We start from the raw sequence: 27,501 nt of genomic DNA, 5'->3' as shown, positions 1-27,501 counted from the left end.
GGCGCCCCAAACGGGGCGTCACTGAATTTCTAGGCCTATGTCTCTCTAGGTGTTCTAAGTTTACCATAAAACAATGTTACGGCAGGTGTGTTTTTTACTTGATATTTTTACGAAGGCAGATGTTTCTTACTTTTATGTGCTTCTTTACGAAGTGTAAATTAGAACACCTTGTCCAGGGTGAACCATTGTTTCATTCCGAAAGGTTCAGCTTGCTAGAGCCTTTAACCTTCTGTTTCAATAGCGTTATTGATTCAGTGTCAACAACTATCTTATCTCTATAGCCAGAATGCTTTCACAGCTTTTTCATCGTCAGGTTTCTAGATTTCCAAACCCAGTTTGTCATGTTTTAATAAGGCCAGAATTCTTTCATAGAATGGTGTATTTTTCCGAATAGGTTATATGGCTTATTCCTTCACAAGAGGCTGGGTATTCTGTGGTGAGTGTCTCACCTCCTGACTCCCTAAAGCCTTTCCACCATCTACAAGGCACAAGTAAGGAGTGTGATGGAATACTCTCCACTTGCCTGGGTGAGTGCAGCTCCAACAACACTCAAGAAGCACAACGCCATCCAGGACAAAGCAGCCCGCTTGATTGGCACCCCATCCACCACCTTAAACATTCACTCCCTCCACCGCCGGCACACTGTGGCTACAAAATGCACTGCAGCAACTCACCAAGGCTTCGTCGACAGCACCTCTCAAACCCGCAACCTCTACCACCTAGAAGGACAAGGCAGCAGATGCATGGGAACACCATCACCTCCGGATTCCCTCCCAGCCACACACCATTCTGACTTGGAAATATATCGCCATTCTGCATTTAGGGATGGGCAATAAATGCTGAATTTGCCACCGACGCCCACATTCCATGAATTAATTTTTAAAAAGTATACAAACACACAAAATCTTAAGTACTGTTAAGGATATGTTTCACATACTGTGTCTGTTATCTGATATCTGATTAAAACTCAGGTTGGTAAACATTTCGTAAAGGCCGAGGTAGCCTGTAGTATGGGAGGCAATATACAATGAAAGTGTTTTCTGACTGAAGGTTTCATTCTCATTAGGTTGCCACTTGTCTGGTTGTGGACCAGGAAGCCCAGTTTTTGAGTGAACTATCCACAAATTTCTAAAAGGTCATGGTCACATTTCCTGTGATGACCCTATACTACCATTTGAATTTGAAAAAGATGATATTTGCACTTTTCATGATTCAAGAAACTCAGCATTCAGGAATATTTGACATTACAAAAAAGTGTGCAGCTAAGTGGGGTTAGGTGCTTTGTCATAATTTTAATGGTGGTAGGAGGATGCATTTTGGAGTCGTCTGGAGGAGGCACGAAAGTGAAGGACGGTATTTTTAAAGAAGCCAGTTCAGAACAGATTTGTCCGTATGCGTTCAAAAATGTTAGTAACAATATCAGGATATGATCATCCTCTTTCCTTTTCCTGCCCTCCCCCTGGCCAAGTTTATGGTGATGGATGATTTAATGTTTTTGCAGCTTTTGTCCCAAACACATTCTTTTTTTTGACTGAATTAGTCATTATAGACCTGTGATTTCAGCAATTTGTGGATTTCATTGAAGCTGACTTTGTCTAACTGTGAGCAAGGCTTTATTTTTCTAACTCCATTATGACCAATAAATAATATGAATGTAGCAGTGCAGGGCTGGAAAACACTATTGCATCCATCAGGCGGGTCCCAGTTTGTTTTAGCACAGGTGGATTGCATCAGGAAAGCCCCTCTGCTGTAGCATCTCTTCTGGTAGAAGCTCAGGTTTTTGTAAGATTTTGAAATTTACCCAAAAATTTAAACCTATCTTCTTTCATCATTCCCAGTTGAACAACCTTTCCTAATTGTAGTGAGAAACAACGTCATCTTTGGCATTTCCCTAAACCCCGATGACCAAACTAGTGATGCCATGGTTCCTGTAGTTGGAGTCCAGAATGGCTATGATGTTGACTTTGATGAAGAAGAGGTGCTATATTGGGTAGAACATCCAGTAAGTACAAATAGTTCTCTTGAGATTGTATTCTTGACTGAGGTAGAAGTAAACTGTACAATTGGAAAGTGATGACAAATGAGTGCTATTTAACACGTTGCTTGCACTACTGGCCTGAATTTGTTTCATATGTGCTATGCACTTTGTGTCTGAGTGAGCTGAGGCTAAATCAACAACCATTAACCTAGGATGCTTCAGTAAAATTGCCATTATCACTTCATTTACCTCCTTAAGTTGACAGAAACAGTAGCTCATCAAAGCTGGTTCTCCCAATGTCCTTATCATTCACTATTAAATTATATATCCATATAAAAATATGAATTATCAAGGAAAAATCCAAGGTAATGGTGAGAGTGCTTTTTAAAAAAAAATCATGTTTGAACAGATTTAATGCTTGCACAAACATAAATTGTGGCAATCCATAATTTAAATTGTGTCCAGAAGGCTTCCTGTAGTAATTTGACTGCCCCTCTACTTTCTTGAATTCTTTTTGTTCTCAAAGCAGTGTTTAGTGCAGTATATAAGTAAAAATGTGTTGCAAGCAAGGCACTGTCATACTTTGTAAATAAATAACAGAATACTGTGTTGATACTGTACTACTTGCTGTTTTTTATAATTTAGATTGTAAAATTGTTATTTTACAGTGGCATAGGGAATTAATTTGCACTTTTGTGTGGGTGTTTTACGGTGCTGTTTAGTATTAGTTTCTTGGCCTTGTGCAGCTTTTGTGTGCATCAGTTGTTACAAATTCATTCTGACCTGGGTATATGTTCCCTTTTGTGGCTGTGGTTACGGTAAACTATTCTACTGCTTACTTGTAGGATTAGCTTATCAATATGTCTATTTAGATTTTTGTTCTTTTCTACTGGCCCTGTGTCTTTTCTGTTTGGTTGATCTGCTCTGCAGTACTGCGGTGACGTTTACTGTTTTCTGTAGTCTATGCTGGTCCATTTACATCTTCATCTCTGCCATAATGTGAGCAGAACCATATTGATGATAACTGAGTGGGATTCAGGTGAAGGGAATAAGTTGCTCTGCTTGAGTTGATTTTTTTCCAGAGGATCTACTTTGATATGCAGCTATCGTGCCCTGATTTTGAGTGGTGGTAGATACTGCCCAGTAATCGTACTTGCAGTTGGGTAATAATAGGCCCTCACCTCCCTCGGTTCTGTGCGGAAGTTATCATTTTTCCAGTTAGATCCTGGTTTTTGTGCCACTTCAAAGAAATCTGATTATGCTTATTTAAGCTTCTCTGAATGTGGATTGAGGAATGATTACTGTAGGTAGCTGGAAGAGGCATAGCAACTCTGAACATGCGTCGTTTGGAGGATGTTGACTGTATCTAGCAATCCTGCTTAGAAATCCTTCTTTATGTTGTGGGAATCGGTTTCAACAAAGGTTAGCCTTGATATAACGATTCTGTGAGCCTAAGAAGTGAGGACTGATGTATGCATGAAGGGCTGATCAACCTATTTCCCAGCTTTGCACAATGTTGAATTTATATCGGTGTTTCTGTTCGAAAAATTGCTGGTTGTGGAATAGATATAGAAGGGCTCTTCCTCCTTCTGTAATACTTAGGATTAGAATAGTCTTCTCCTGGCAACAACAAATAATACAAGTGAAGGAAAAAAACTCTATCTGAAAACAGTCCCAAACTATTGCCAGGTAGACGGGTTGAATTCTTGGAGAACCAGACACATCAGCTGTTAAGTGCATGAGGGAAGGAGTTTGCTAATACTGGCTTATTTGTTGGACCTAGTGAACTGTTTCTAAGTACTTAGGAGGATTTAAGGATTTCCTTCTTTCCGAGTATGCCTGGTATCACACTAGTAAGTAACGGATTTGAAAGTGTGGAAGAAACAATCATTATTTTCCCCCCCCTGCTTCTAAGACTGTGAGGATTTTCCTTACTGTGCTCTGTTTTTAGGGTGAAATTCACCGCGTGAATTCAGACGGAACCAATAGGACTATGTTTGCTCCGGCTTCCATCATCGGCTCCCCTATGGGTTTGGCTTTTGATTGGATCTCTATGAACCTTTACTATACCAACTTTGGCCAACAGTCCATTGAGGTCAGTGTACTTACGGGAATTTCAATTCAATCAGTGCTCACATAGAAAAAACATTTGGCATAGTGAAGCAGTAAAATATGAAGTATTTACAGAAGCAGAAAACTCTGGATTTCTATCATATTTATGATAAAAACAAATTTTTTGTTCATGAAATGTAACTTTGTTCTGATCTACATATTATGATGCAAGTTGGCTTACTATATTACTTTATGTAGATAAAAAACATTTTACCAATTAGTGGGCCCTGATGCGCCTATTGGACTCCTGCCGGAATTAGAGCTTCCTTTTCTCTGTGACATTTATAACCATTTATTTAAAAATTGACCTTTTTTCACCAATGTGACACTGGGAGATTTAATACTTCTATTTAGTATTTTAAAATGATTGCCCTGATTTTGTGCTCACAACAACATCTGTGAAAGATGACTGGCTGCCTAGACAAATCTAGCTCACAGCACACTAAGCTGACTGGAAGCAATTTGGTAAGGTTGGGTAAATTAAATAATTAACAGAAGCACCCATCAGAGCCTTGGCCTTCTACCAATAGCTAGTCTAATGGGGGATGTGGAAAGTCTGGCTAGCAGGTCAAATTTAAAGGAAATTAGCCACTTAAAGCTTAGTGGCTGCATAAGGGGGCAAATATTGTAAAGGATCCAAATAGATTTTAATTTTTTGTCAGCCTTTTCCAAGGCTGGGGGGAAGGGGTGGAACAGAAATATGTGTCAAGCAAAAATGAAATGAAACACAATATGGAGACACAAAACTAAGTCTTTAAGCAAGTAATGGAGTAGCACAGCACTTGATCCCTAGTTTGATGGCATGAGGTGGGTGTGAAGAGAGTTGGCCTGTTTGGCATTCCAGGGAAGTCTTTCTGTAGGATAGCAGTGAAGAGGTGGCGCCAAGCTGTACAGTCTACTGTGCCATAGTAGGGCACCATCCTTGATGCTCTGCACTTTTGAGAACCCTGGCACCTGGGAAAAGCTCTGTGCCCTGTTGATCTGATGGTTCCTTTCCACAGGGAAAGTGATGAATACATTGCCTGTGACAAACAATCTAGGAGTCCCATTTGAACCATCAAAGGAATTCTCATTTTGTCCACTTTGGTTGCTGCAAGGGAAATAGCAGCTGGTTGTAAGAAGCGTAAGTGGCAATGCAAAATATTCAGGCCTGAACAGCTGCAAAACTGCAGGCACCAATAAATATTGCAGATAAAGCAAGATAATAAGTTTTTAAAAAAATGAATATTTTAATCAGTTTAAAAATTATACTTTCAAGAAGCCAAGGTGGTGATTTTGCCAATGGGGGTGCGTTTGAGGCGGGACTGCTGCTTGTCGGGTTTTAGTCCCACCTGCATCGACTTGTGGCCAACCCATGCTATTTTCCCTTGATTAACCTTGTTAAGCCCGCCCAGCGGGCTTAGCAGGCCAATTAAGGGGAAGCCGGTTACAGAGAACGTCAATGTATGACGTTTCATCTTTCAATTTTTGACAGATGAATTGTCATCGTTTGACAGCTTTGAGAAGCTGTCAAACGCTGACATTCTCTGCTGTTTGGTGAGTTCTTGTACTCAAGGCTCACCAAACCTGTTTTGTGAGCAGAAAACAGATGGCTGTTGCATCGGAGAATGCAGCAGCCATCTGTCATTTCTGCCATTGAAATGCCGGAGCCTCCGCATCCCCAACAATTGAAGCCTGCAGGAAGAAACAAAGGTAAGGAAACTTTTTCTATCACTTTTCACTCACCTCACATACTTACCTCTCCACACTTGCACCCATCACTCACCTTCACAAAGCACTTTTGGACCCCTCCGACCCCCGCAGACCCACTCCTCGCCTCGCTGACCCTGGCGGGGTTTCCCGACGTCGGGAAGCCCGCACCTATGATGGAAAAATGGGGATAATCCCCTTCCTGCCTCCAGGAGACGGGACCTGGCACGGGTTGGGTACCCGCCTCTTGGGAAGATGCCACGGAGGCGGGTTGGGGGTGGGATGGGTACCCGCCCCCAGATTCTGCCATTTTCCCGACATACTCGCCTCCCCAGGGTTGGCAAAATCTCCCCCCAACACTCTCAGGCTAGGCCATCGACATACTGCTGTCCGCATTTCACGTGCAAACAGTGCTGCTAGTGAAAAGCTGCAAGATCAAGACTGGGACCTACAGGAAACTTTGTGTTATCCAGGGGCTAAATGTCCGGCAAGCTCGAGCCACCGGCAAAAATCAGGAGCCGTTTTGTTAGGTTTTTTTTTCTTCTCGTGGCTTTTTTTTCCCAACAGTCAGGCTCTGCAAAGTCTCTGTAGCTTAGCAACAGCTTCAGAGAGACGCTTCCAAGGTACGGGCCGACTGTTTAGAAGCTGTTGCTAAGCAACAGTGTTTGTTGTCAGATACGGAGATGAAAAGCTCCGTATGCTTCAACATTAACGCTGGTGTGTCCGGCAGATTTGAGGGAACGGCAACAGCTCGGTCCCGTCGGTGCCGGATAGCACAAAGTTTCCTGTATATAACTAAAATCTGAATATTTAATGAGGCTTGCACTGGTGACTACTGCAGCCTCTCTTTTTGCTGCAAAAGAAGATTCTGTGCTGCACATTATATGTAATAATGAGTTGTGGGCAGCTAACTGACTGATTTGGCAAGTTACTGTTGATAGCTTGGAAAGAGCTTCCTTTCTCCCTCATTATCTAGCTTTCTCTTAAATGCATCTAGTGAGTTCCACATTCTAACCATTCTCTGGGTAAAGAAGTTTCTCCTGAATCTCCTATTGAATTTATTAGCGACTATCTTGTATTTATAGCCCCTAGTTTTAGTCTCCCCCACAAGTGGAAACACCACCTTTATGTCTACCCTATAAAACCCTTTCATAATCTTAAAGACCCCTGTTGTGCGATTTCTTTCTGTCCCAAAGCAGATGGAGACGAGCGCGTACTGGTTCCAAGTGATCTTTATTCAAGCATGTGCAGGGAGAGGCCCTCTCAGTCTGAGCTGAGACATAGAAACATAGAAGATAGGTGCAGGAGTAGGCCATTCGGCCCCTCTAACCTGCTCCACCATTCAATGCAATCACAGAATCACAGAAACCCCACAGTGCAGATAGAGGCCATTTCGGCCCATCGAGCCTGCACCGACACATATCCCACCCGATCCCCGTAACCCCTACACCAACACATATCCCACCCTATCTCCGTAACCCCACACATTTTAATCCCCCTAACACTAAGGGTCAATTTATCATAGCCAATCAACCTAACCTGCACATCTTTGGACTGTGGGAGGAAACCGGAGCACCCGGAGGAAACCCACGCAAACACGGGGAGAATGTGCAAACTCCACACAGACAGTCACCCGAGGCCGGATTCGAACCCGGGTCCCTGGCGCTGTGAGGCAACAGTGCTAACCACTATGCCACCGTGCTGTCATGGCTGATCATCCAAATTCAGCACCCTGTCCCTGCTTTCTCCCAATATCCCTTGATCCCCTTAGCCTTAAGAAATATATCTAACTCCTTCTTGAATATATTTAATGAATTGGCTTCAACTGTCTTCTGTGGTAGAGAATTCCACAGGTTCACCACTCTGGGTGAAAAAATTCCTCCTCATCTCAGTCCTAAATGGCTTACCCCTTATCCTTAGACTGTGACCCCTGGTTCTGGACTCCCCCGCCATCAGGAACAGCCTTCCTGCATCTAGTCTGTCTAGTCCTGTTAGAATTTTATAAGTTTCAATGAGATCCCCTCTCATCCTTCTAAACTCTAGCGAATATAAGCCTAATCGACCCAATCTCTCTTCATGCGTCATTCCTGCCATCCCAGGTATCAGCCTGGTGAATCTTCGCTGCATTCCTTCCATGGCAAGAACATCCTTCCTCAGATAAGGCGACCAAAACTGCACACAATACTCAAGGTGTGGTCTCACCAAGGCCCTGTACAACTGCAGCAAGACATCCTTGTTCCTGTACTCGAACCCTCTTGCTACGAAGGCCAACATACCATTTGCCTTCTTAACCGCCTGCTGCACCTGCATGCTTACCTTCAGCGACTGGTGCACAAGAACACCCAGGTCTCTTTGCACTTCCCCTTCTCCCAATCTATTGCCATTCAAATAATAATCTGCCTTCCTGTTTTTGCCACCAAAGTGGATAACCTCACATTTATCCACATTATAGTGCATTTGCCATGTTTCTGCCCGGGAGTCTAATTTTTACATTTGAGCAGTTGGCTTATATACAATCTTACATCTTGTTTCCTTCACATCTTCGGGACTTGGCCAATTAATTGTCCAAGTCACGTACGCTTAATCACATCGCCACAAAACACATCGGCCCCGATTTTCTGCCAGCCGTCGGGCGGCTTTTCAGGCGGGCGGGGGCCGAAAATCACCGAAATAATAGGGGGTTGCGACCCCCCCCCCCGCCTGATTCCCCGCCCCCGTCCAACTTTCAGATCGCCGTTTCTCCGTGGGACTGGCCGTCGGGACATTAATCAGCAATTATTGGCATGTTTAATGCCATTTTAGGGTGCCCTTGCGATTTTCAGGGGTTCCTCACGCTAAACACGCCTGCGGGGAACCCCGCTGATGAAACCTGGCGTGAAGCTTGCCGGCTTGCTTGCTCTCAGCTGCAGGTCATTCAGGAAAGCTGCGATTTAAAGGGACAGCATTTGTATGTTGAAGGACCTTGTTGTTGCAGGCTTGGGGCTACTTCTTCAAGGCTTAGGCACAGCTGTGGAAGGTTGGAGCCTCACACACTTCTCCAATGCGATCTCCTGGGAAGCCCCCCTCGCCACCTTCACTCAGCGCTTCCTCAGTGGAGGCATCTACCAGAAGCATGGGACGCCTTTTCTTCCTTCCCTTCTTGCCATTAGAGGATCTCCAGCAGCAGAGGTGGCAGCAGCAGAACCAGGAACAGCAGGATGAGCACCAGGAGCACCAGGCTGCTGCTCACTCACCTGAAGCTGCACAGACCAGAAGGAGCCAGCGCTTGGACATGGCTTGAGAGCACCTTGCTGCGCTTTAGGGGGCCATGGGGACCCGTATCTGCACTGGCAGTCCTACTCAGAAGGACTTCCATGAAGGTCTGGTTTCTCTGTTCAATAGATGGCCAACGCTCCTCAAGAGATGTCATTCTCTTATGAGCACTCACCATGTTTTCCGTACCCTGGCGAGTTATCTCCTCCATGGAGGTTGCCAACCTTTCCATGGTGATGCGTTCCTGCACCAATGACTCCACAAAGACTCTGCTCATGGTCGCTATGGACTCCTCCATTCGCTCCGCACTCGCAGCGACCCTGGAGACAAAACCTGCCCGAGACTCCTGCATCTGTGCATGGAGTTCCATCACCTCTTCTCTTGCGGATGGACCCAGAGGCAGAGGGTCGACATGCAGCACAGCTGAGCTGAGCTGGCAGAGTCCTGTGCCCTCTGACGAGGACTCTCCACTGCTGTCCCTGTCTCCAGAATCTGCTGAGGCTCACTTGTGAGCTGTGAAACACCAGGTGACAACACTACTCTATGTCCCGAAGGTACCCCCAAAGTGCGAGTGTCTGCGCTGGTGCTGGGTGCTCTTACTTCTGCTGACGCTGCGCCCTCAGAGGTTGGAGCTTCCTCTGAGGAGTCTGGCTGCACAGCCTCTTCCTCCTCCACAGTGAGGACGGGGGCTCTGGATGGTCCTGTGGGGGAGTAGAGGAAGGAGTTAGAGATGTGATGCCAAGGTTACATGCACATTCGAGTTGACATCTGCTGACACCTTCATCCATGCAGCCTTGGTCTCAGTGGGAGGCCTCTTCCTCCCTGACCTAGGGAAGAGGACCTCCCTGTGGGCCCTAACCCCATCCAGTAATGCCTGCAGTGAAGTTTCGTCGAATTTGGAGGCAGCTCGGGGTCTGGCACTGGCCACAGCTGCTGCAGGCTCCTCTGCCATCCTGTATGGTTCGTTTGGAAGCCAACAGAGGAAGCAATGCTTGCTGTGGACCTTGAAAGCACCACAAATGATGACATCATACTGTGGGGCTTCCTGACTGGAAATGGACAATTAGCAAGGCTGCCCACACACTGGAAATTAATTGGCCACTTGAGGGAAAATTGCGTGCAGCTGGCTGACCCATTTTTTTGTGTCAGAACCCCACATTCGGGGAATCCGACCATTTCCCACACAATCCACAAAATCGGGCCCATCTTGTTTATCTCATTTGCTTTGTTTCCACATCTGCCATTGTTCTACTCTTTATCTCTTATCCAATTTTGTACACTTAACCACATCTTCGCAAATCACATTGGCAGCCCATTGTTCAATGCATGGCCTCTTCGCCTTCTTTCACTCCCCCAATCATCGTGTATTATGCTTTTTCCAACTGTCCGCAACTGTCTTTGTTCTGCCAGACTTCTCCTTTATTACATCAGCCAGCTAGTCAGTTAAGCCGCTAATCTAACTGTTAACCCCTTCACCTCTATTAGATCATCCCTCAGCCTTACCTTTTATAGAGACTATCACTGAGGCTCTGAGCCACCAGCAGAGTCTCGCAAATCAGTGCTTATGCTAAATATTTTTGTCCAAGCGCAACACCATGGAAGATCAACTTGTGTTTTAATAAAAACATTTAAAAGATTTTTTAGCAAATGCTGGTATGGCAAACTCCAAGTTGGCAGCATGCTATTTTTTTTTAATTTGAGACAAATCCATGTTCACTCCTTCCCCTCCTCCCCCCTTCTCAACGTCGCAGTTGACTACCTGATATTGCTCCCATTCACCAAAACTCAAGTGATGCTACTAAAGGGGATGCCTATGCATTTATTGCACTATACTGCATTAGCTCTACAGAATCTGGAACAAACACTGTTGTAATAATGCCACAAAATCTAAACGTACATTGATTTAAATTGCATTTTATTCAAATATCCTGTGTTTTGCAGCCCTTTCATTGATATTCATATGTGGTATTGAAGTGTAGTCCATGTTGAATTAAAATTGTTATGAATGAGAAACTTTGTTCAGTAAGACCATTGTGAACTCTTCTAGCAGGATCTCTTGCATGTTTTATGATGAGGTTTTAAAAATATGAACACAGCTATGTTTAATAGTTATTATTTGAGTTGTCATGGGACCTGTTGTGTGTAAGAATGTTATTCAATATTTTTCACACATTAGCCTTGTGACACAAAAGCTGTTTCCTCTGTTGATTTCTTGTATGCATTTGCATCCTTTTAGGTAGTAAAAGTGCACGGTGATGTTAAGTACAGAAAAACATTACTAACTAACAATGGACAAAGGACTGGTGTTGGGACACCCATAGGCATCGCGGTAGATCCAGCAAGAGGGTGAGTGGAACATTAAAGTAGATTTATTTATTTTATAAATTAAAACACGCCCATTGTAAAATTGAAGAAAGAAAAAAAAAATGGTTTCTCATTTGTGTGGAGCTAAATATTGTGCATGTTAAAATGTGACATTATCCTACTTGATTCTAAAAAAGCTTAAGAGCTTAAAAGTCTGAAATGAGAAATGATCATCTAGCCTGTTAACGAGCATCCATGTAGTGGCCTAACTCTCCCATTACAACATAGTCCAGTCTGTTGTATGTAATAGTGTACTGGACTGATAACTGGATATATTCACTTCTCTCACATCATATAAATGTACTTAACTCTATGTAAATACGTACTTGTTCCAAATATAGAATCCCATTGTGTCAAATCATTTGCCAATCACTCCCATTGGATAGAATTTCAATGTGCCAAACTACTTACCTATTAGGCCACTTATTAAAAAGCGCCTGATGCAGATGGAACAATAAAATGCATACTTTTTATCTCTGTAATCCCCTTCAGCCCCACAACCCCCCGAGATATCTGCGCTCCTCTAATTCTGCCCTCTTCAGCATCCCTGCTTTTAATTGCTCAACCTTTGGTGGTCGCGCTTCTGTTGCCTAGGCCCTAAGCTCTGGAATTCCCTGCCTAAACCTCTCTACCCCTCTACCTCTCTTTCCTCCAAGATGCTCCTTAAAACCTACCTCTTTGACCAAGCTTTTGGTCACCTGCCCTAATTTATCCTTATGTAGATCGGTGTCAAATTTGTTGTCTTAAAATACCCCTGTGCAGCGCCTTGGGACGTTTTACTACGTTAAAGGCGCTACATAAATACAAATTGTTGTTGTTAAAATGTCTCTGATTATTCACCTTTTCATTGCTCAGCACACAGAATATTCTCAGTTCAGCACCCATCTTTACATACTTACAACTTATAAATCATACTTCATACAATCAGTAGCTTTCATTTGGATTCAGTTACAAAGTGAATGATTAAAAGGGTTTTGTTAAAATATAACAAATCTTTTATTTTGAAAGTAGCCAATATAGATCCTGATCCAAACAAGACAAGGAAGATTTTAGTCTCCGTTTCAGGGAGGAAGAGGGTGATAGCAGACTTAAAATCATGGCACCGCAAATACCAAGCCATTCCCACTGAAGTCCAGACTGCCGTGATTCTGGAGTGGGTTGGGAAACAGGCGAAAGCCTACTTAAATATGCTGTATGTCCCTCCTGGCCCTACAATAATCTTCCCGCTTGCTGCTGATCCCTCCACGCCTCACCCCAGGATTATCCCTACACCCACCACCGCGCACGCCCCCCCCACCCCACGCCTTTAAGGTCCGACTTCCGGCTTGGGTCTGTAAAGTAGAGCAGAAATTAAATTGATTACAATTTGTGAGAGACTGTTGTCACCACTGCAGAATTGTGTCGCATAATTCACAGGAAGGTGAATTATTGTGACTATTTTATGGTTCTAAAGCAAATTTAGAAGGAATTACAAGCCTATTGTGTTAAAGTTTTCACAATCACTACTACTTTTGCAAAAGTAAAATATAAATCCACATGGCTGCATATCAGTACAATACATTGAAGCACCAATGTTTGTCGCCACTTAGTGATACTGGTTCAGTTCCCTCATTCTGCAAGATCTGATTGCAGGTACTAAGTCAAGGCCCGTTGCCTGTGGCTGGGGTGAGAGAGAGATAGAGTCATCACATATGGGTTGCTTGGCCTCTTGAGCACAGATGGTATGCAGACTGGCGATACATAGTGTTAGGACATTCAGTTCCATGTGACCTTCATAATCTTGAAATATACTGTGATCACTAAAACAAAGGAATATCAATAGCAGAACAAATGCTAATGCTTTAGTATGCTAGTGCACAGCATGCATGAGCATGCGCACACAAATTACCTTTGAAATTATAAATTTATATTGAATTATTTCCAACCAAAAATAAGACATTTATAGTAACAGCTAGATTATAGCACATTGCCAGATTTATCTCCCTCCTAAAAAATGACCTCCAGCCATACCTATGGCACTGGTGAGTTGACACAATGAAGATGTTCCATTATTATATTTTTGCCGTCATACACTGATTACTTTATGCTTTTAGAGTATCTGAATTTCTATTTCAGGAAGTTGTACTGGACTGACCAAGGTACAGACAGTGGGATCCCGGCAAAGATTGCTAGTGCCAATATGGATGGCTCTAATGCTAGAGTCCTCTTCACTGATAACCTGGATCATGTAGAGTTTATTACTATTGATATCAAGGAACGAAAGCTGTACTGGGCTGTGTCTAGTACTGGTGTGGTATGTATTTTTTTTGTTACGAAAGGCACATATTCAAAATAATGAACATTTTGCGTCTGAAATTCCACGGGGATCTCCCAGTTTCCCACCGTACCTTCATTAGGAGATCAGTGGAAACCCAGAGAAATGGCATAAACAGCCATTTTTAGCTCTTTATGCTGTTTCTCTGGTGGTTTCACCAGAGAATGCCACTGTATTTCCAGGCATTTACTGTATCTTGATTTCATCAATTTTGGGAGGGGAAAGAAATTTAGAAGTTTTAAGGAGATGAACGAATTTAACTATGTTTGTTTGTAGCTGAAATGTGTACATTTTATTTCATCATATACAATGACTCATCAAAGATTTAATTTAATTTCTGCATCAGTGTTCACTGGACAAAGACATTCTATAATGATTAGAAGGTGTGCATTATCACTCACATTAATGGATGACTTAAGCAGCCAACTGTCCTAATTTCTTATGTGACTTGGTGTCAAATTTTGTTTGATGATGCTCCTGCGAAGTGCCATGGGACATTTTACTACATTAAAGAATTAGATTAAAGAGTAGTTCAATTAAAATAAAGAATAGCTCAGAAATAGGAGGGATCCGACAAAGGGGAAATGCAAGGCAGACTAGGATGGGTTTGGAGTGCATGTGCATAAATGAATGGAGTATAGTAAATAAGGTTGGTGAGCTGCAGGCAAAAATTGCCACATGGGATTATGATATAGTGGTAATAATGGAGAACTGGCTCAAACAAGTGGAGAATTGGGAACATAATATTCCTGGCTACAAGGTATTCAGGAAAGATTTGGAAGGAAAAAAAGGAGGGTGGCATTTTTGATCTATTACAGCACTGAAAAGGGATGATGTACTTAATGGTTCAAAGACAGAATCTATGAGGTTAGAATTGAGGAATAATAGAGGAGCTATTACGCTGACTATTGGCCACCAAATACAGGAAACTTTCTGGTATCCGACACTGATGGGACCGAGTTGGTGCCGTCCCATCAAAACTGCCGTATAAACCAGCGCTAATGTTAAAACATACGGAGCTTTTCAGCTCCGTGTGAATCAACAAACCCTGTTGCTTAGCAACAGCTTCAAAACAGTCGGCCACAGCTTAAAAGCGTCTCTGTAGCTAAGCAACAGCTTCAGCTAGACCTTGCAGAGCCTGACTGGGGGGAAAAAAAGCAACGAGAAGTAAAAAAACTTACAGGAAACGGCTCCTGAATTTTGCCGGTAGATAGAGCTTTCCGGACATTTAACCTCCGGTTAAACAAAAGTTTCCTGTAGTGGGAAGGAGAGAGAGAAGCAAATTTGAGAAAGGAGGCAAGAACTGTAGAGTAATGATAATGGGGTACTTCAATTATCCTTATATAGACTGAGAAAATAACAGTGTTAAGGGCAAAGAGGGGAGGAATTCATAAAATGTGTACAAGAGAACTTTCTTGATCAACAACAACAACTTGCATTTATAGTGTAGTAAAACATCCCAAGGCACTTCACAGGAGCGTTATCAAACAAAATTTGACACCGAGCCAGGTAAAGAGATATTAGGACAGATGCTTGGTCAAAGAGATTAGTTTTAAGGTGCATCTTAAAGGAGGACAGAGAGGTGGAGAGGTTTTAGGAGAGAATTCCAGAGCTTGGGGCCTAGGCAGTTGAAGGCATGGCCACCAATGGAGTGGTTAGAATCAGGAATGTGCAAGAGGCCTGATTTGGAGGAGCACAGAGATCTCGGAGGGTTGTAGGCAATATTCTCTTTAAGCTGTGCGGCTGCACAGCTATCTGAATCTCCCGTGCAGGCTGCTTGCCTGCTTTACAATAGAAAAAACTGCGCATGCGCGGGAATTTGAATGGGCCGTGCAGCCTGTTAAAGGGGCCGCGCACCGGAAAAAAAAGTTAAAGGGAACATTGGTTGTAGGGCTCGAGGAGGTTACAGAGATGGGGAGGGGCGAGGCCATGGAGAGGTTTGAGAAATGGCGAATGGAGGGATCAGTATGTTTCCAGCCCAACGAGGAAGGAAGCCGTGCTGGATCTGGTTCTGAGGAATGAAATGGGGCATGTAGAACATGTTTCAGTGGGGGAGCATTGGGAAACAGTAATCGCAATATCATTAGGCTTAGAGTAACTGTGGAAAAGGACAAAGAACAATCAAATGTGAAAATACTCAATTGGAGGAGAGATAATTTCATGAGTTGAAAGGGGATCTGGCCCAGGTGGAATGGAATCAAAGATTGTCAGGTAAAACAGTAAATGAACAATGAGAGGCCTTCAAAGATGAGAGTGTTCTACAGACTAGGTACAGTCTAAACACATTCCCATGAGGGCAAAAGGAAAGGCATCCAAAGCTAGAACTCCCTGGATGACTAAAGATATAGGGCCGGAATTTGCCAATATTATCCCTTTGAAACTGACTGCAACTTCAGGATGTAGCGCATGCGCATCTAAACATAAGAACATAAGAAGTAGGAGTAGGCCATACGGCCCCTCGGGCCTGCTCCGCCATTCAATAGGATCATGGCTCATCCGAACCTAGACTCATGTCCACTTCCCTGCCCGCTCCCCGTAACCCCTAATTCCCTTATTAGCTAGGAAACTGTCTATCTCCATTTTAAATTTATTTAATGTCGCAGCTTCCACAGCTCTCTGAGGTAGCAAATTCCATAGATTTACTACCCTCTGAGTGAAGAAGTTTCCCCTCAACTCAGTTTTGAAACGGCAGCCCCTTATTCTAAGATTATGCCCCCTAGTTATAGTCTCACCCATCAGTGGAAACATCCTCACTGCATCCACCCGATCAAGCCCCCTCACAATCTTATATGTTTCGGTAAGATCGCCTCTCATTCTTCTGAATTCCAATGAGTAGAGGCCCAACCTACTCAACCTTTCCTCATAAGTCAACCCCCCTCATCTCCGGAATTAACCGACTGAACCTTCTCTGAACTGCCTCGAGTGCAAGTATATCTTTTCTTAAATATGGAAACCAAAACTGCATGCAATATTCCAGGTGTGGCCTCACCAGTACCCTGTATAACTGAAGCAAGACTTCCCTGCTTTTATACTCCATCCCCCTTGCAATAAAAGCCAAGATTCCATTGGCCTTCCTGATCACCTGCTGTACCTGCATACTAACCTTCTGTGTTTCATGTACCAGGACCCCCAGATCCCTTTGTACTGTAGCACTTTGCAATTTCTCTCCATTTAGATAATAACTTGCTCTTTGATTTTTTCTGCCAAAGTGCATAACCTCACACTTTCCAACATTATATTCCATCTGCCAAATTTCTGCCCCCTCATCTAGCCTGTCTATGTCCTTTTGCAGGTTTTTTATGTCCTCCTCGCTCACTGCTTTCCCTCCCATCTTTGTATCGTCCGCAAACTTGGATATGTTGCACTTGGTCCCCTCCTCCAAATCGTTAATATAGATTGTAAAGAGTTGGGGTCCCAGCACTGACCCCTGCGGAACACCACTAGCTACTGATTGCCAACCCGAGAATGAACCAGTTATCCCAACTCTCTGTTTTCTGTTAGATAGCCAATCTTCCACCCATGCCAGTATATTACCCCCAATCCCGTGATTTTTTATCTTGTGCAGTAATCTTTTGTGTGGCACCTTGTCAAATGCCTTTTGGAAGTCCAAATACACCACATCCACTGGTTCCCCTTTATCCACCCTGTTTGTTACATCCTCAAAGAATTCGAGCAAATTTGTCAAACAGGACTTCCCCTTCATAAAACCATGTTGACTCTGTCCGATTAAATTATGCTTATCCAAATGTCCTGTTACTGCTTCCTTAATAATGGACTCCAACATTTTACCAACCACAGATGTTAAGCTAACTGGTCTATAGTTTCCAGCCTTTTGTCTACTTCCCTTTTTAAATAAGGGCGTTACATTAGCAGTTTTCCAATCTGCTGGGACCTTCCCTGAATCCAGGGAGTTTTGGAAAATTACCACCAAAGCATCCGCAATCCCTACCGCTACTTCTCTCAAGACCCTAGGATGTAAGCCATCAGGTCCAGGGGATTTATCCGCCTTAAGTCCCTTTATCTTATCGAGTACCATCTCCTTAGTGATTTTAATCGTGTTTAGCTCCTCCCCCCCTATAGCCCCCTGTTTGTCCAGTGTTGGGATATTTTTAGTGTCCTCTACTGTAAAGACTGATACAAAATATTTGTTCAGCGTTTTTGCCATCTCCATGTTCCCCACTATTAATTTCCTGGTCTCGTCCTCTAAGGGACCAACATTCACTTTAGCCACTCTTTTTCTTTTTATATAACTGTAGAAACTCTTGCTATCTGTTTTTATATTTTTTGCTAGTTTACTTTCATAATCTATCTTCCCTTTCTTAATTAATCTTTTAGTTATTCTTTGCTGGCTTTTAAATGCTTCCCAATCTTCTATCCTCCCACTAGATTTGGCTACTTTATATGCCCTTGTTTTCAGTCGGATACTATCCTTTATTACTTTACTTAGCCACGGATGGCTGTCTTTTCTTTTACGCCCCTTTTTCCTCAGTGGAATATATTTTTCTTGAAAGTTGTGAAATATCTCCTTGAATGTACACCACTGCTCATGTACCGTCTTACACCTTAATCTATTTTCCCAGTCCATTTTAGTCAACTCTGCTCTCATACCTTCATAGTCTCCTTTTTTTAAGCATAGTACACTGGTTTGATATCCAACTCTCTCACCTTCCAACTGAATTTGGAATTCAACCATGTTATGGTCACTCATTCCAAGGGGATCCTTTACTATGACATTTTTTATTAATCCTGTCTCATTATACAGGACCAGATCTAAGATTGCCTGCCCCCTGGTTGGTTGAGTAACATATTGCTCAAGGAGCCCGTCCCTAATGCACTCTATGAACTCTTCCTCAAGGCTGCCCTGCCCAATTTGATTTGTCCAGTCAATATGAAAGTTAAAATCCCCCATGATTATAGCTGTTCCCTTATTACAATCCCCAACTATTTCCTGATTTATACTCCGACCAATAGAGTTGCAACTGATAGGAGGCCTATAGACTACGCCCACTAGTGACTTTTTCCCCTTATTATTCCTTATCTCCACCCAAACCGTTTCATTATCCTGATCCTTTGACCCAATATCATTTCTCACTATTGCAGTGATTCCATCCTTTATTAACATGGCCACCCCACCTCCCTTTCCTTCCTGTCTGTCCTTCCTAATAGTCAAATACCCCTGGATGTTTAGTTCCCAGTCATGGTCACCCTGCAGCCATGTCTCCATAATGGCCACCCGATCATACCCATGTGTAGTTATTTGTACCGTCAACTCATCTATTTTGTTACGAATGCTGCGTGCATTCAGATAAAGAACTTTTAAATATGCTTTGTGACAATTTATTCTTGCTTTTACCCCCTTTACTATACTTTTATCTTTATATATACTGTCCCTTCCTGACACGCTCTGGTTTATAATGCCCCCCACTGCTACCTTGCTCTATTGCCTTCTCCGCTGACATTTTTATTTTTCGCTCTCTTGAAACCTCCCCCCCACTAATTAGTTTAAGCCCTCTCTACAGCCCTAGTTATTCGATTCGCCAGGATTCTAGTCCCAGCACTGGCCAAGTGAAGTCCATCCCAACGGAACAGCTCTCTCCTGTCCCAGTACTGGTGCCAGTGTCCCAAGAAACAAAACCCATTTCTCCCACACCAGTCTTTGAACCACGCATTTAACTCTCTGATTTTATTTACCCTAGCCAAATTTGCTCGTGGCTCAGGCAGTAATCCAGAGATTATTACCCTTGTGGTTCTGCTTTTTAATTTGGCCCCTAGCTGCTCATACTCCCTCAGCAGAACCTCTTTCCTTGTCCTATCTATGTCGTTGGTACCAACATGGACCACGACAACATGGAAATCCTGAAGTTACAGTCAGTCATTCACTACGTCGACACTGGCTGCGCTGTGGATGCCCCCCGCCACCCCCCCCCCCCCCGGCAAGATCTCTGTTGGCAGCTTTCTTCAGGGCATGCGGACTGCAAATTCTGAAACAGAAAAAGAAGTCTTATGATAAATGTCAGGCTCATAATACAATAGAAAACCAAGCTGAATAGAGAAAGTACAGAGGAGAACTGAAAATAAAAAAGGAAATAAGAGGGACAAAGAGAATGTATGAGAAAAGGTTAGCGGGTAACATAAAAGGGAACCCAAAAGTCTTTTATAAACATAGCAACGCCCACATCCCAGGAAAGAATAAAATAAAATTGCAAAAGGTAGTCAAAGGAAGGGTAAGGCCGATTAGGGACCAAAAAGAAAATCTTCTTGTGGAGGCACAGGGCATGGCTGAGGTATTAAATGAGTACTTTGCATCTATCTTCACTAAAGAAGAGGATGCTGCCACTGTCGAGGAGGAGGCAGTAGAGAAATTGGATAGGATAAAAATAGATAAAGAGGCTTTACCTAAAAGGTTGGCAGCGCCCAAAATAGAAAGTCACCCAATCCAGATGGGATGCTTCCAAGGTTACTGGGGGAAATAAGGGTGGAGATAGCGGTGGCTCTGCCCACAATATTCCAAGCTTCCTTAGATATTGATGCTGTACCAGAGGACTGGAGGGTTGCAAATGTTATATCCCTGTTCAATAAAGGGGAGAGGTATATACCCAGCAACAACAGGCCAGTCAGCCTACCATCAGTGGTGGGGAAACTTTGAGACAATAATTCGAGACAAAATAAATTGTCACTTGGAAACAACCGTGCTGGTTGTTAATGAATGACAACCAGGACGGATTTGTTAAACGAAAATTGTGTTCTACTAACCTGATTGAGTTCTTTGAGGAAGTAACGGAAAGGGTTGGCGAAGGTGGTGTGGTTGATGTTGTGTATATGGACTTTCAAAAGGTGTTTCAAAAAGTACCACATAATAGACTTGTTAGCAAAATTGAAGCCCATGGGTTTAAAGGGGCAGTGGCTGTGTGGATACGAAATTGACTGAGACAGAAAGCAAAGAGTGAATGGTTTTTCAGACTGGAGTGAAGTATACAGTGGTGTCCTTCGGGCGGTATTAGGACCACTGCCCTTACCTGGACTTGGATACACGGGATAATTTCTAAGCAGCGAGTTGTTAGCATAGTTGTTCTATGCAGCTACTGACAGACCGCATTGCAGCGCTGGAGCTGTGAATGGATACATACTGGAGCATTCGCGATGCTGAGCAGATCGTGGATAGCACGTTTAGGGAGTTGGTCACACCGCAGGTAAAGGCTGCACAGGCAGGAAGGGAATGGGTGACCACCAGGCAGAGCAGATATATTTCTTAAGGCTAAAGGGATCAAGGGATATGGGGAGAAAGCAGGGACAGTGTAGTGTATGTACTTTGCAGAAGGAACTATATTCTGCAGCCCCTGTATACTGCAATACCAGTAGTGACCACCCCTGTATATAAGCCTGTGTAGTAACTTTTGCATAGTAGTTCCAGGTTGTCTCCACTCAGTAAAGACCTGTTATAACCAACTCCTGCAGTCCGTGTCTCAATTACACACGGACATAATACTGGCGACGAGCAGCTCCGAACTTACCTACAGTCTGCACCACCTCATGGGGATCCATCCCTGAAGCGAAGTTATCAGAGGTCGAGGCCAGAAGGAAGAAAAAAAAAAATCAAATGAACAGAAGAAACGGGCGTCGACTGTGGGCATCCGCCTCTGATTCATCGGAGTTGAAGATTTGCAGGAGAGGCTGTCGAGAGCGGGGCTTGGTTATCCTGTCGATGGTGTTTCAGCTAATCGGGCTGGTGGCAGGTAGTACACTGATCCTTCCTGGGCTGCGGCGGTCTAGAGCTCGATCGGGTGGCTTTTCAATGGGGCCGAGCAGCGTTGTCGGGAAGAGGAGAGAGAGAGAGAGAGGGTGGAGCACACAGGGCGCGGCCGGTGCTACGAAGCCGGGCAACGTACAGACCCGAGAAGAGGGAGGCAAGTGTCCCACAGGGTTGATCCGACGACGGGGAAATAATAAAAAAATTAGAAGCGCAGAAAGCCGCGAGGAGCTGCAGTTTGCTACGGGAACCGCGGAGAGCGGCGTTAGCAGCAGCGCAGGGGGAAGTGCGCGAAGACCATAGGGCGTCGCCATCAAGGCAGAAAACGCCAGCAACAGCGCTAGCAGCAGCGGAGAAGACAAAGCGCGGGAGGCGCCATCTTAATCCAGCGGGGAAGAAGGCAAAGCACGGGAGGCGCCATTTTGTTAAATCGGGGAAGAAGGCAAAGCGCGGGAGGCGCCATCTTAGATTCCAAGATGCCGAAGACTGGCAATATCACTGCCTTCGATAATGCAATAGAAGACTGGACCACGTATGTGGAAAGAGTCGAGGTATATTGCGAGGCAAACGAAGTAGCCGATGAGAAAAAGGCATCGGTACTACTACACTTAATGGGCGCAAGAACGTACAGCCTATTGCGGAACCTGATTACTCTAGCCAAACCGAAGGCGAAGAGTTTTAACGAAATTGTTGATATCCTACAGGAACACCTAAATCCTACACCGCTGCTGATAGCAGAAAGATTTAAATTCCACAGGAGAAATCAGCATAAAAATGAGAGCAATGCTGATTACCTTATGGAACTACACAAGCTATCAAAGCACTGCCAGTTCAGAGCAGGACTGGCAGATACCCTACGGGACAAATTTGTCTGTGGACTCCTGAGTGAAGGAACCCAGAAGAGGTTACTCTCAGAGAAAGAGCTGACGCTAGATAAGGCTTTCAGCGTGGCAGTATCGTACGAAGCAGCAGCAAGGGGAGCTGCGGAAATACAGCAAAAGCCATAGGAATACAGCACCCACGAAATGACACGGGGATTTGAAAAATGTTATCGCTGCGGCAGAACAACCCATGACCAGAAGGACTGCTGGTCCAAGGACAAAATATGCAGGCAATGCGGAAAGATGGGACACATTGCATGAGTTTGCAGGTCTGGGAAGAAGACTAACGACAACAAAAAGGCTACTAAGGAACAGTACAGTAAAGTACAAAAGATGACGGACAGTAGTTCCGAAGACCAGATGAGCGATAGTGAATCCGGGAACAAGAGACTAAGCTGTCTCAAACTTCACAACGTAATCACAAAAGAGGATCACCGAACCATTTGGGTCACCCTCACGATAGCAGGGTCCCAAGTCAAAATGGAATTGGATGCAGGATCAGCTCTGACCGTCATGAATCGACGAGACTACGAGCGGCTATTCTCACACATACCCTTGAAAGAGACATCCATTGTCTTGAAGACGTATACGGGGCAAAAAGTAGACCCCAGAGGAAAAATAAGGGTGCCTGTCGAATACAACGGCAAGGAAATACAGAAATTGTATCTGTACATACTGCAAGATGGTGGACCACCGTTATTGGGATGTGAATGGATCAGAAAGATAAGTTTAGACTGGCACTCCATTCAGGCACTGACGGTGGCTGGTAAAAAGGATGACGACGTCACTCCTGGACGATTGTTAACAATCTTAGCTAACGCCAAAGAGGTATTTCAACAAGAACTGGGAACTCTTAAAGGCGTAACCGCCTCGATAAAAATAGAAGAGAATGCAATTCCCAAGTTTTTCAAAGCAAGACCAGTACCATATGCAATTCGCCCAGCCGTCGAGGAGAATGCAGGCGTGTTATCTAAGGTAGACTGGAGCGAGTGGGCGACACCCATCGTTCCTGTCATGAAGAAAACGTTAAACAATAAGTCTGAGGAGCCAAGGAAGGTTCGCATCTGTGGGAACTTCAAGGTGACGGTGAACCCAGTCCTTCACACAGTACAATATCCTCTCCCGAGGATAGAAGATATTTTCGCCTCACTATCTGGAGGGAAGCGTTTTACAAAAATTGACCGAGCACAAGCATATTTGCAGATGGAGGTTGAAGAATCCTCTAGGAAGTATCTCACGATAAACACTCACAAAGGTCTTTACCAGTATCATCGACTGGTATTCGGAGTAGCATCAGCTCCGGCGATGTGGCAAAGAGCGATGGAACAAGTCCTGCAAGGGATTCCGGGGACTCAGTGTTACTTGGACGACATCCTAGTGACAGGTAAAGATAACAGTGAACACCTTGCCAACCTAGAGCAGGTGCTCACTAGACTAAGAGAACAGGGGCTACGAGCCAATCGCCCCAACTGCGAGTTTTTTAAGAAACAGATATCGTATTGTGGCCACGTGATTGATGGAGGGGTTACATAAGTCCCCTGACAAAATTGAAGCGGTAGTTAAGGCTCCAGCGCCTGAAAATGTGTCGCAACTGAGGTCATTCCTCGGATTGGTGAATTACTACCATAAGTTTTTGCCGAATTTGTCCACAATCCTGCACCCACTGAACGCCCTACTACAAACTGGAGTAACATGGAAATGGAGCGATGAATGTAAGCGGGCCTTTCAGAAGAGTAAGGACCTAATCACTTCAAGAGAAGTATTGGCTCACTACAACCCATCACTACCGATAAGACTGGCGTGTGATGCGTCTCCCTACAGCATTGGAGCGGTACTGTCACATAAATTCCATGATGGTTCAGAGAGGCCGATAGCTTTTGTGTCACGCTCGTTAACTTCAGCCGAGCGTAACTACGCCCAGATTGACAGAGAGGCCCTCAGCCTGGTGTGGGGGGTGAAGAAGTTCAATCACTACCTGCACGGTCAGAAATCTACTCTACAAACTGATCATCAACCTCTTGTCTCCATTTTCAACCCTCAGAAGGGCGTACCGATAATGACAGCACAACGGCTACAGAGGTGGTCCCTTTTCCTCGGGGCACACCAATATGACATCGAGTACAAAGGAACTAAACAGCATGGGAATGCTGATGGATTGTCGTGCCTACCGTTGCCGACGTTGGAAGAAGCACCTGCAGTGGATCCAGTGGAGATATTCCACTCGACCATAGTCGAATGTCTCCCTGTGACGAATGCAAACATAGAAAAGGAAACACGAAATGACCCGACACTCTCCTGGGTCTATGATTTAACGGTGAAGGGATGGCCAGCACATGGCGAACCACTGCTGCCAGCATTCTCGCCGAGAAGAGAACAGCTGTCCGTGTGCAGAGGAACCTTGATGTGTGGATCCAGAGTAGCAATTCCACCCAAATTGAAGGATAGAGTGCTCAATGAGCTTCATGAGGGTCATCTGGGAGGGTTAAAAATTAAGAACTTAGCCAGAGCGTTTGTGTGGTGGCCGGGAATCGATAGAGAAATCGAAGAGATGACCAAGAGCTGTACAGGATGCCAGAAGGTCCAAAACGCCCCACCACAAGCCCCTCTACATCCATGGGAGTGGCCCTCATCTCCATGGCAAAGGGTGCACATTGATTTTGCTGGTCCCTTTATGGACTCTGTTTTTAATTGCGGTGGATGCACATTCAAAGTGGCCAGAGGTAATAAAAATGTCCTCAACCACCACAGAAAAAACTATCACAGTCTTACGAACCATATTTGCCAGAAATGGGCTGCCTGAACAGATTTGCTCCGACAATGGACCACAGTTTGTGTCTGAAGAGTTCCGGAGGTTCTTAAAGAACAATGGTGTTAAGCATTACACATCCGCCCCATATCATCCAGCCACCAATGGATTGGCTGAGAGGTTCGTTCAAACATTCAAGAAGGCTATCAAGGCAATGTGTAATGAAGACATACCCTACAACACAAGGTGGACAACTTCTTGTTTGCCTACCGGAATGCGACACATGCGGTTACCAACCAAACTCCAGCCATGATGGTCTTCAATCGAAGACTACGATGCCGCTTGGATTTGGTTAAGCCAAACATCAGAAGAGATGTGGAGAACAGGCAGTTTCAGAATATGAATGAAAGGCCGACCAGGAGTTTTAAGATAGGTCAACCAGTTTTGGCCCGGGACTACCGCACAGAGAAATGGCAGCCAGGAACGATCTGTACACGGCAAGGACCTCTAATGTATACCGTGGACGTTGGAGAGAGCATTGTAAGACGCCATGCTGACCAGATTCTAGAGTCACTGGAAAACGTCAATTCCACACCACGATCCGATACACCTGGTGATGAAACCGAAGTACCAATTGCATCTACCTCAGAATCGGTGACATTGGAAGCAGACGAACCAAATAACGACGTTGATCCCGAATCAACTTTGCCAGAAGAACCTGATACCCCAAAGAGGCGTTATCCAGACAGAATCAGGAAGCCTCCTCAAAGACTGAACTTAAAATTGCTTAACTTCAACTAATGTATCTAGCAACTGTAATTGTAAATATGTTATTTAATTATTAATCGAATGTTATGTACTGTTTAGCTAAAAGGGGAGGAATTGTAGTGTATGTACTTTGCAGAAAGAACTATATTCTGCAGCCCCTGTATACTGCAATACCAGTAGTGACCACCCCTGTATATAAGCCTGTGTAGTAACTTTTGCATAGTAGTTCCAGGTTGTCTCCACTCAGTGAAGACCTGTTATACCCAACTCCTGCAGTCCGTGTCTCAATTACACACGGACATAATAGACAGGGTACTGAATTTGGATGATCAGCCATGATCTCATTAAATGGCAGAGCAGGCTCGAGGGGCCAAATGGCCTACTCCTGCTCCTATCTTCATGTTTCTATAGTAGTAGGCGCAGGCAGGTAGTGCAGGGGTCCCCTGTGGCCATCCCCCTTTCAAACAGATATACCACTTTGGATATTGTTGAGGGGGATGGCTTATCGGGGAAAGGCAGCAGCAGCCAACTTCCTGGCACCATGGGTGGTCCTGCTGCACAGGATGGGAGGGAAAAAAGCGGGAGAGCTATAGTGATAGGGGATTCTATTGCAAGGGGAATAGATAGGCGTTTCTGCGGCCACAAACGAGACTCCCGGATGGTATGTTGCCTCCATGGTGCAAGGGTCAAGGATATCTCGGACCGGCTGCAGGGCATTCTGGAGGGGGAGGGTGAATGGCCAGTTGTTGTGGTGCGTATAGGTACCAACGATATAGGTAAAAAAACGGGATGAGGTCCTAAAAGCTGAATATAGGGAGTTAGGAGATAAATTAAAAAATAAGTCCTCAAAGGTAGTAATCTCAGGATTGCTACCAGTGCCACGTGCTAGTCAGTAGAAATAGAAGGATATTTCAAAGGAATGGTGCAAGGGGGAGGGATTCAAATTCCTGGGACATTGGAACTGGTTCTGGGGGAGGTGGGACCAGTACAAACTGGGCGGGACCGGAACTGATGTCCTAGGGGGAGTGTTTGCTAGTGCTGTTGGGGAGGGTTTAAACTAAAATGGCAGGGGGTTGGGAACCTGTGCAGGGAGACAGAGGAAAGGGAAGCAAGCATAGAAACAAAAGACAGGAAGGAGAAAAGCAAAAGTGGAAGGCAGAGAAATCAAGGGTGTAAATCAAACAGGGCAACAGTAAATAAAAATCTAAAAGGACCAAGAGTGTTAAAAAATCAAGCCTGAAGGCTTTGTGTCTTAATGCAAGGAGCATTCATAATAAGGTGGATGAATTAGCTGCGCAAATAGATGTAATCGGATATGATATAATTGGGATTACGGAGATATGGCTCCAGGATGACCAAGTCTAGGAATTCAGCATCCAGGGGTATTCAATATTCAGGAAGGACAGGAAAAAAGGAAAGGGAGGTGGGGTAGCATTGCTGGTTAAAGAGGAGATTAACACAATAGTAAGGAAGGATATTAGATCTGATGATGTGGAATCTGTATGGGCAGAGCTGAGAAATACATTAGTGGGAGTTGTATACAGACCCCCAAACAGTAATGCTGAGGTTGGGGATGGCATTAAACGGGAAATTAGAGACGCGTGCAATAAGGGCACAGCAGTTATCATGGGTGACTTTAATCTACATAGA

General features: G+C 44.4%; 1 protein-coding gene across 2 annotated transcripts in view; it reads left to right on the top strand.

Annotated features, from left to right (window-relative positions):
• Positions 1-27,501, top strand: part of lrp2a (low density lipoprotein receptor-related protein 2a) — a 390,094-nt gene that overhangs the window by 196,415 nt on the left and 166,178 nt on the right. For both annotated transcript variants that reach the window (XM_085986489.1, XM_085986488.1), the window contains exons 32-35: positions 1,839-2,002; positions 3,930-4,073; positions 11,268-11,377; positions 13,511-13,688. In XM_085986489.1, the coding sequence (XP_085842615.1) occupies positions 1,839-2,002; positions 3,930-4,073; positions 11,268-11,377; positions 13,511-13,688 (596 nt within the window). The remainder of the gene's footprint in view (positions 1-1,838; positions 2,003-3,929; positions 4,074-11,267; positions 11,378-13,510; positions 13,689-27,501) is intronic.

The sequence above is a fragment of the Somniosus microcephalus genome, chromosome 4 (assembly GCF_052327205.1).
Source record: "Somniosus microcephalus isolate GS21.2 chromosome 4, FLI_Smic_1.0, whole genome shotgun sequence".
Taxonomy (NCBI): domain Eukaryota; kingdom Metazoa; phylum Chordata; class Chondrichthyes; order Squaliformes; family Somniosidae; genus Somniosus; species Somniosus microcephalus.
This window is presented reverse-complemented; position numbering and strand designations above follow the sequence as displayed.